Here is a 9,323-nt window from a genome sequence, read left to right on the forward strand (position 1 = left end):
GCGGCTTTTTTAGTAAATCTGCCTTTATCAATCACTTAATCTATATTTTTTGCAACATGCCATCTGACCACTCACAGGCAAAAAATTCATGATTTACATGCATTTGAGAGAAGCGCCGGCGTCGTAAGCTGCGCACAATATTAACACGATTACGCAATTTAAATGTAAGTAAGTTAATACAAATCGTTTAAGCAGTAATAATATAAAAGCCAATAATCTACTGTTAAATTAAATGTCGCTTTAATTTGAAACGAGCAAGTTGAATTTTGCAACTGAGAGACAAAAATAAAAAAGGATATTTTTGCTAAAATTCCTTGTACAATCACCACGCCGAAAAAAAATTTCGCTATGTACTATTTTTCGTACTTTACTCCAGGCAACACGCAGAGCATTTCAAACAAAAGGTTCGCACCCGTGAGGCTTGTAATTCCTATAAAACATCATTAATAAAATAGTGAATTATAGTTCATGGTAGGCTACATGATGAATCAATATCAAACTATTTTTTCCAGGAAAATATCTAAATAAAAGAATAGCTAAGTGGTAACATTGTTTTTATACAGTTATTTTTCTGTTACATAATATAGACATAAAAAATGTAATAAAATAACAAACATTCTAACCGGCGTTATCATAAGGTGGGGATACTTCAACCAAATCACCCCCTACAATGTTTAGACCTCTACAACCTCTTACTATTTCTTGACCTTGTATTGGGGTTAGGCCCCCGATTTCTGGAGTACCTGTGCCCGGAGCAAAAGCTGGGTCCAACGCATCAATATCAAAGCTAGAAAGAGTTAATAAAAGCAAGTATAAATATTAATAATTAAGAAATTTTGGTTTTATTACTTTAGTTTGTTCAATTGGATCAGTTCACTTTTAATGTTTGTGTTGTATTAACCTTATGTAAACCGGACCAGTTCCCATTTGTTCTCTTACTTCTGCCATTAGTGGCACTAAAGATTTATGCCAACAATCTTCAATCGGAACAATACGAAAACCCTAGTAAATGCGGTAACAATATTTTTCTAACCATATTTAGTAATATAAAGTTATTTTTTTTATAAAGACTATTGTTAATATAAATCATAATTTATTAGCAAACCTTGTCGAGTTGGTATCTATAACCATCTACCGAATACCCTGAACCCCTTAGACCAATTTGAACAACTCTTTTACAATCAAGTAATCCATCTTCGACCGCTCTTCTAAATGGAGTTCCGTGAGCTATTTTTTCATTTAACATTGTGTCAGAACAATCTCCGTGAGCATCAACGTGAATAAGACCAACAGGCCCATGTCTAAACAGTTAGATTAAAATCCAATATTAAAAGCTTAAAGCATTTTACTGTTGCTTATAACGAGACAAACAAATAAAATATAACACATACTTTTCAGCAATGGCTCTCAGTATCGGATAAGTTATTGTGTGGTCCCCTCCTATTATAAAAACACATCATAAGTTTTAATTTATAGCGAACTAATTAAGATTCTCACAATAAATTACCAGCAGTTAATGGAATGCATCCATTCTTGACAATGTTCTTAAAACCTTCTGTGATCATGCGACATGCATCAGGTAAGTTATAGAGATTAACAGAAACATCACCTACGTCAGCAACCTTAAAAATATAAGTTTTTTACTCAACTTTGCTTTAAGAACATCGGTTTACGCATTAACTTCCTAACTTTACCTTTTTATTTATTTAACTTATTATTTAAATTTATATAACGTACCGTTAACGAGTTGTAAGGATCGGCTCCGGTGGATACGTTAAACTCTCTTATTAAAACGGATTCGCATCGAATTTGCCGTGGCCCAAATCTTTAAAACAGATATCAAGACTATAATAACATATTCGCCTATTAAAGATACTTTTTTATAACAGTTTTTGTGTTATTTTAACAGAAATTGTAAGACCTGGTGCCGGAACGATTAGATGTTCCAATATCGAGTGGAACCCCAACGAAACAAGCATCCAAGCCGTCGCTAGACGTCGCCACAGGCAATCTCATCATACTTGCAATTCCTACCATAAACAAAGATAAAAACATGTTATGTTTTCTTTAGTTAAAACAAATTTTATGTAATTAATATAGTAAATGCTTTAAAAACTGTTGGCTAATTATTTTTCTACAGTTTTCAGGTCAATACTTTTGAGCAAAAACGTTAGCAAATATTTATTTACCAGCGGGTCTTGCGACTTCGATGCCACTGAGAGGTTTATTAAAATGTTTACTTTTAAGTAAGCTAGTAGAAATTCCACGTTGGGTACCGCTTAAACTAGCAAAGGACGCTAAGTACAAAAACATAAAATAGTTCTTATTTTTAAATGCAAAATAGAACTATAACAATTAGCGCCTAGGGTGATTATAATTAAATGTAAAAGTAGTTTTAACATTTGAAGTAAAGTTCATTTATCAAACCTTGTAACAACTTTGTAGTTGACATTTTAATCATTTTTCTTTCTTACCAAATTTTCTAGTAAAAAATAATGATACACAATTCTTGAATCTATTTTCTAATTAATAGGGATGTGTCGAGCCGAGTGCTCGGGCTCGTACTCGTGTACGAGCCTAGGCATTTTTAAAGGCTCGGTTTTTGCCGTGCTTTCACGTTAAATTATCCGAGCATTATCAACTAAATTAATTTTTTTCTTCTCGCTACATTATAATGCAAATCGAACGCCGTCCAGTGTTATAACTTTTTAAATGCAATAGTTTTATAATTCACTGCAAAAAATTCTTCGGTTCACCGATAAATATACTAATATATACATATTAGTATCTCTATGGTTTTATTATATCACGCGAGATATGACGTTGTTATTCAATTGTTGTCACGCCGCCAACTAGTGTTTTTATTGAAAGACTTTTTAGTAGTTCAATTTTCTTTAAACCGGTAAAATTTGTTCGGCGTTTCACTGCACGTTTTAACGATTTTAAATCGCTTCTTTAAATAAAGCAATATAAAAAAAATCGTGTCCACAACAAAAATTTATGTATTTTTTTCGGGCATACATTTTACGTTACGTACCGAAAGGTCACTTAGGTATTTACTTTCGCTATTCAAAAGCTCGTATTGCTCGGCCGAGCTTTTTTAAAATTAAGATGCTCGTACGAGCCGAGCTTTTTACGATTTGGCACATCCCTACTAATTAACATACATGTACAACAGGAAATTAGCAATAACAATTGGAAACCGAATGTCCAATTACATTACAAAAAAAACGAATAAATAAAAATGTGGTGTCTGAGGTCATTCTTGTATAATATAACTATAACTAAAGCACTTTAAAACCGTAACTATAAATAAATCGACTAATGTAACTATTATTGCAATAACTGGTAAGACTCTTGCTGTCCTACTCCTACTACACAAATACATTAATCGAGCTATATGAAACTATTCAAGCGTGCGCCGCAAAAATCTAAAATGTAAACAATTCTAATTTATTGTCGTTTAAGGTTGGAAAGATATTAAACATTCTAAAAAAAATCATTATAGAACATTCGACATTCAACTTACGATTTTTTTTTACATATTTTTCGTGGAATCTCAAATGATATATATGTATAAGCTGTGTTTCGCAGCCAATACCAAAATTTAACTTTACTTATGCTCATTTACTAGTGTTAGTAATTTACTAGTGTCTCGAACATAGTTTTTTTTTTTTTAATATATCTTTATCCTCGATGTGGGAAAGTCGAATGCGCGACTTAAACATAGAGTAACATCAGCTACTCCGACCCAGTCTCGAGTTGCCTGTGGCAGTTTGGGATATTATAGATTATAATTGCCCGATAATTATACTGCTGATCAAGTGCTGGCTCAGCAGGAGTTCACACCGTTTATAGCGCCTTACTCAAGGGCGCTACAGCATGAGAACAGTGGGGATTGAACCCACGACCTCATGTGTGGTGTAGCAAGTGTTCTTACCACTACACCACGCTGCCGGTTTCGAGTTTTCACAGCAGTCTCCACAAGAATCTATATTCTAACACCAATGGATCCATGCCATAAGTACATTGATTGAAATTAAAAAACAAACAACTTAATAATCATATTAAAGCAATAGAAGTTTTTTTAATGCAAATGAATAACTTTAAAAATTATTATATTTCAAATATATCATACTTATCAGCTATCGGATATGAAAAGCTTTAACTAGCAACATGTACATATTAATATATACAGCTAAACAAAATTACCAGCAGTGATTGGAATACATCCGTTCTTGACAATGTATTTAAATCTTTCTGTGATCATTCGGCATGCATCAAGTGAGTTATAAAGATTTTCAGGAACATCACCTACGTTAGCAACCTTGATAATAGAACATGTGCTTATTTAGTTTTAGGAAATAAACAAAGACCTAAAGTACTACATAGCAAAATCATTAGATTAAACTTTATTAAAAAAAATTTGAAATATTTTTTTAATTAATGTAAGCACTTTGACTGGTTGGGCTGTGGGTGTGACATTTTCAACAATTTTGTGCACGTGTTCTTGGTGTGCTTAAACCAAAATTTTAAATAGCACAAATCTATCTTTAGTTTGTTTACATAAACTTTATACTGTAATATATCAAAAAATTAACTGATGTTGTAATTTTGTGAATGATAATACTACCACCTAAAGGATAAAAAAAATGTTTCAGTAATAGAAATCGTAAACACACCAGAGGGCGCAAATCCGCATAGTTGCTACAACAGTTTATTTTTATTTACACGAGACATCAAATTTTAAATTAGTTTACTAATTGTGTAAAACCAATTTCATTCTAAAAAAATGGACGACGACTGGGATTTTTTCGATGACCCGAAACCATCTTCAAATACTCAAAGTATATTTAAAGGTAAATTAGCTTATTATTGTTGTTTACGGCTTACGCCCTTTAAATAAACGTTGGAACGTACTAAATTATAACTAACAAAATTTATAAACCTTCTGTAAATTAATTCATGTTCCACACGGTTTTAGTGTGGATAATTGGTTGATATTTAAATAAACTGTTTATTTTACTGCTGCTAGACTTTCTTACCAAACTAAATAAACCAAAACACAAGTCTAATTTAATGTTTTTGAACTGTTCCAGAAAAAACTAAAACAACTTCAACAAACAAATTATATAAATCGTGGAGCTCAAATTCTAGTCAAAGTGACAGCGAAGAAAGTAACTTGCATGGCACAGATCAAATTAGGTCCGACTCCAACTCAAAAAGGTCTGAAAATGTTTCCGATACAGAGAATCAAACACAAAGAAGTTCTTCGTCCACTTCCTCGAGAAGCACATCTGTTTCGTCAACAAAGAGCAACACTTCCAATAAACAATCAAATGGAACATACACAAAAGAAGAAGAATCTAACACGAGTGAAAGCGAAGATTCTGAGAAGAACTACTCACAAAAATCTCCAATAAAGGACAAATATCAGTGTAGAAGTTACTCTTCTGATGCAAGCAACCAATCTTCAGAGTCTGTGACAGATGTTTCACCACTTTCAACACCAGAGGCATCACCCAAACTTAGACGAAAGAGTCGGCGAAGTAGGGACCACGCCAACACCAAGCATGAAAACAACAAACAATTAAAGCATGTAACTAAACTAAATGTTACATTTGGAAGCAAACCTAAACCAGGTTTACCTGAAAAACAAAGATATCAACACCCAATAAACTATTCTGATTACGACCAAGATCCACTAGAAATATACAGGCAGCAGTTGCAACAGAGTTATAACTTGTCAAGCAGTAGTGATGAAGAATATGTGGATGATTCAAAGTACTGGGGCCCCCCAAAATCTGGGTATAACAGACGTAGAAATGAAGCTATTGAAAAACATAGAAAGAGACTCTTAAGTGCATCTGCTAATAGAACAATGGATATTTCAAGGCTTTTGGAAACAGTTTTGGATTTTGACAAGCAACGCAATCAGAGACAGCAGGTTTGATTTTTTTTTAACTAAGCCTAGCAACATCATAATATTTATATATTTAAAAATTTTTTTTTTGCAGAATAGAAATAGAGGAGATTGGGTTCTTAGCCCCGGAAGAAAAAACATGTCTTTTACAAATATGCAGGTTTCTTTTAAAAATGTTTAAATATATATACAGTATATATATATATTTATAATACCAAACTCATTTACCATGTATTTCAGGTTAATGAAATTGACCGAGAAAATAACAGATTGCTAAAAGAGATTACGAAATCAAGACGTGTTCGACCATCCAGTGCTTCAAGTATTAGATCGACAACTAGCAATGCTTCATCTGTTAGCAGGTATGCTCTATTTTCTAAAGTACGAGCCTTAAAAATAGTTTATAGAACACAACAATCTTTGGCCTTAATAAAAATCCCACCTACACTTAACTTATGTATTTTACAGTGAAGATATTACATATTTTTAACTTAGATATAATTTTGTTTAAGGTCATCAAGACAAAGTCAAGAATCCCGCAGTGGATCAAGAGCAATAAGAAGACAAAGTAACCCCCAAGTAAAACTGTACCACTCAGCTCAAAACCGAATACAATATCAAAGACAAATTGAGCGTGAAAACCTGGTATGTATTGCTCTAACACAACCAGTCTATTTAAATATTTCCTTTACAATTATCAATAACTTTAACTTAAAATTTTTTCAACAGCAATTGTTAAAGAGGTTGCGCTCTGCAAAAGGAACGCCTGATTTAAGAAAAGCAAAGCAGTTGGACGACTATAAACGACAAACGAAATACATGGGTGCCTCTATTGAGCACAGTGGTATGACTGCTCGTCAAGCAAATGGTAAATCAAAAAAAATTTACTAGAAAAATAAATTCATGTTTTATATACTTTTTTGTATTACCACTTTATTATTTGTCACAGAATTGACTCGAAATGCAGAAGTGGTTAGAGATGCAATTGGATTTAAGAATTCACGTCGCAAACCAGTTAGACCAACTTGGCAAGATGCTTGGTGAAAAAACAAATTCGTTACTGAGCAATTTTATTGTAATTGTAAACTAAAATAAATATTCAAGTTTAAAGATTTGAGCCATATAGTCATTAGTAAAAGTGGTTTTATGCTAGGGTAAATAATGCATGATGCTATTATAATACTGTGTTAATTTAAGTTCGACATGCTATGTGAATAATCTAATTTCTTATTATGTTGAACCTTCACTATGATTGTAAAAGAATATTTTTATTATGTAATACAATTTTTTTCACTCAAGCATTTAATAAAAAAAAGGACAAAACAATAAAATTATTTCAATATTTTAATAATGTGCTACCTTTTCGTTGAAGTCTTGTGCTGCTGTGTAAATTTATACATCACTGTTTTAGGTTTTTTAGCAACTTTTTATTTATTACCATAATTCACATTTACCGTGGAATTTTTTGTGGATTTGATTAATTAATTCAATTAATAATGTTTTTCCTTTTTAAACATGTAGAATAGTCGTCTTATTGTTGTGTGTGTTGTTATAAGTTTTTCTTTAATGTTTTGTTATTTAATATTTTTAGAAATTAAATGGAAATTTCACTGTTTGTATATAGCTGAATAAATTTATTGCAAATGAAAATTGAAAATATAAATACACTTGTTTTAATATCATTGAATAACTGTAAAAACATAAAAAAAATGTAATTTATAAAAAAATAGTTACTAACAAAAGTTTTTTTTTAATACTTCTTACACATTAGTTAACAAGTAAGAAAACTGTGGTATTACAATAGGTATTTTAAAGTGCAACATGCAGTTTACCGGAGAAGAAATAACTGTTGTTAGCACAACGAATATCCCCAAGTATTAACTATAAAGATGATAACAAGAAAGTATCTGTTAGCGATTTGCCAAACTTAAAACTAAATCTTTAGGGTTGTGAACCTTTATATTATTCATTGATAATCGTATTTCACCAGCTGTTTTGGTAATCTAAGAAAAACAATTTTCATTTTTTAACTTAGTACACTATTTTTTATATATTTATTCTTGATATGAAAAGGCTTTGATAGTCTTACTACAAAGGGTAAAATTTATATTGATTTGTGCTTACCAATAAAATGTCATCAACAGATGCAGGGGGAGTTTCAGTGTTAAGTAAATTTGCTGGATTATTTGTTGCAGAAAATAATGCAGTTGGTTGCGTTCTATGGCGAATTCCAGAGGTTAAATTCCCAACTCTCCGACTTTATACATAAAATTTTTGTTAGAAAAACAAATTTAATTTATTTATCTGCCCAACATATTTTTTTAACTAACCTGTACAATTGAACACGGTTCATATATTCTACAGCATCAATTTTTTGATCTAGTGATGTAATGTCTATCACCTCACTTAAGACAATACATAATTTAATTAAAACAACAATAACAAAAGATTTTTTGTTATAAATTTCAACAACATTAACTTACTTGTCATATTGTGAAATAATTCGATTTAAAATTGACTGTTCATCGTGTTTACTCCTGGCTACATTTTCAACAGGGGAATCAGGAAATTCATATGGTGTATTAACAGGATCTGTTGAATTCACAGCCAAAATATTTCCTGATCCAGATAATAATGATGTCCTTTCATTCTAAGCCAGCCAAAAACATATTTAAGTTTGATATGTTATATGTTTGTTTGTATATATTTCTATCCTCGATGTGGGAAAGTCGAATGCGCGACTTAAACATAGAGTAACATCAGTTACTCCAACCCAGTCTTAAGTTGCCTATGGCAGTTTGGGATATAATGGATTATAATTGACCGATAATTATGCTGCTGATTAAGTCCTGGCTTAGCAGGAGTTCGTACTGTTTATAGGGCCTTACTCAAGGGGGCTACAGCATGAGATCAGTGGGGATTGAACCTATGACCTCATGTGTGGTGTAGCAGTTGTTTCAATATCAGAATGTGTAACCAGTACCCTTTTTTTGCCATGAATAGTAATGTTTACATAAAGACTTTACAGTAGATTATGGTGAGGTCGTGGTCACCAAACCCGTTGCATTATACAAATTTATAAAAATACACAATTATTTGAATTTCGTCACTTTGAGTTATCATTTGTTTAATTGTGTGAACGTTGACGACCAAGTTGGTTTAAAAAACAGAAAGCTTTTTTTTGCAAAAAGATCGGACAAACATTCAACTTACCGGTTCACCGTCGTCTTTTTGTCCAAGGCAACTTTCACAACATCCCATATTAAAAGATTCTCTATTTTAATTAACACTATAAATTGAAATATATTTATTTCTTCTAGCAGTTATTATTCAAAGAGCTTAAGCTACCTTGCAAAAAGTCACAATAATGGATATCGATAGCGTAGTTATGACATCATGT

At 31.8% G+C, this 9,323-nt stretch overlaps 3 protein-coding genes across 3 annotated transcripts; 1 reads left to right on the forward strand and 2 right to left on the reverse strand.

Annotated features, from left to right (window-relative positions):
• Nucleotides 1–170: 170 nt before the first annotated feature.
• LOC145749078 (agmatinase, mitochondrial-like) lies at nucleotides 171–2,452 on the reverse strand. Its single transcript, XM_082565010.1, has 10 exons — nucleotides 2,428–2,452; nucleotides 2,190–2,297; nucleotides 1,922–2,030; nucleotides 1,738–1,825; nucleotides 1,508–1,622; nucleotides 1,392–1,440; nucleotides 1,106–1,301; nucleotides 902–1,002; nucleotides 624–787; nucleotides 171–430 (listed from the first exon to the last, which is right to left on the reverse strand). Exons 1-10 carry the CDS (start codon nucleotides 2,450–2,452, stop codon nucleotides 354–356), a joined length of 1,032 nt encoding a protein of 343 aa, XP_082421136.1. The 3' UTR covers nucleotides 171–353.
• Nucleotides 2,453–4,733: 2,281 nt separating this feature from the next.
• LOC145764214 (uncharacterized) lies at nucleotides 4,734–7,575 on the forward strand. Its single transcript, XM_082575823.1, has 7 exons — nucleotides 4,734–4,859; nucleotides 5,100–5,947; nucleotides 6,018–6,083; nucleotides 6,164–6,285; nucleotides 6,436–6,568; nucleotides 6,653–6,791; nucleotides 6,873–7,575. The coding sequence occupies exons 1-7, from the start codon at nucleotides 4,793–4,795 to the stop codon at nucleotides 6,965–6,967; spliced, it is 1,470 nt and encodes a 489-aa protein (XP_082431949.1). The 5' UTR covers nucleotides 4,734–4,792; the 3' UTR covers nucleotides 6,968–7,575.
• On the reverse strand, nucleotides 7,318–9,313 carry LOC145764217 (ragulator complex protein LAMTOR1-like). Its single transcript, XM_082575832.1, has 5 exons — nucleotides 9,137–9,313; nucleotides 8,407–8,573; nucleotides 8,254–8,328; nucleotides 8,048–8,180; nucleotides 7,318–7,926 (listed from the first exon to the last, which is right to left on the reverse strand). The coding sequence occupies exons 1-5, from the start codon at nucleotides 9,182–9,184 to the stop codon at nucleotides 7,834–7,836; spliced, it is 516 nt and encodes a 171-aa protein (XP_082431958.1). The 5' UTR covers nucleotides 9,185–9,313; the 3' UTR covers nucleotides 7,318–7,833.
• Nucleotides 9,314–9,323: the final 10 nt, after the last annotated feature.

Source organism: Corella eumyota, chromosome 1 (assembly GCF_963082875.1).
Source record: "Corella eumyota chromosome 1, kaCorEumy4.1, whole genome shotgun sequence".
In the NCBI taxonomy this organism is placed as follows: domain Eukaryota; kingdom Metazoa; phylum Chordata; class Ascidiacea; order Phlebobranchia; family Corellidae; genus Corella; species Corella eumyota.

Coding starts and splice junctions, on each gene's coding strand:
- LOC145749078 (XM_082565010.1), bottom strand. CDS start 2,452: ATGTCAACTACAAAGTTGTTACAAG. Junction 1,623..1,737: donor ATCCTTACAACTCGTTAACG/GTACGTTATATA, acceptor TATATTTTTAAG/GTTGCTGACGTAGGTGATGT. Junction 1,003..1,105: donor ATAGATACCAACTCGACAAG/GTTTGCTAATAA, acceptor CGCATTTACTAG/GGTTTTCGTATTGTTCCGAT.
- LOC145764217 (XM_082575832.1), bottom strand. CDS start 9,184: ATGGGATGTTGTGAAAGTTGCCTTGGACAAAAAGACGACGGTGAACCG. Junction 8,574..9,136: donor AAAAAGACGACGGTGAACCG/GTAAGTTGAATG, acceptor TGGCTGGCTTAG/AATGAAAGGACATCATTATT. Junction 8,329..8,406: donor ATTATTTCACAATATGACAA/GTAAGTTAATGT, acceptor TATTGTCTTAAG/TGAGGTGATAGACATTACAT.
- LOC145764214 (XM_082575823.1), top strand. CDS start 4,793: ATGGACGACGACTGGGATTTTTTCGATGACCCGAAACCATCTTCAAAT. Junction 5,948..6,017: donor AACGCAATCAGAGACAGCAG/GTTTGATTTTTT, acceptor TTTTTTTTGCAG/AATAGAAATAGAGGAGATTG. Junction 6,569..6,652: donor AAATTGAGCGTGAAAACCTG/GTATGTATTGCT, acceptor TTTTTTCAACAG/CAATTGTTAAAGAGGTTGCG.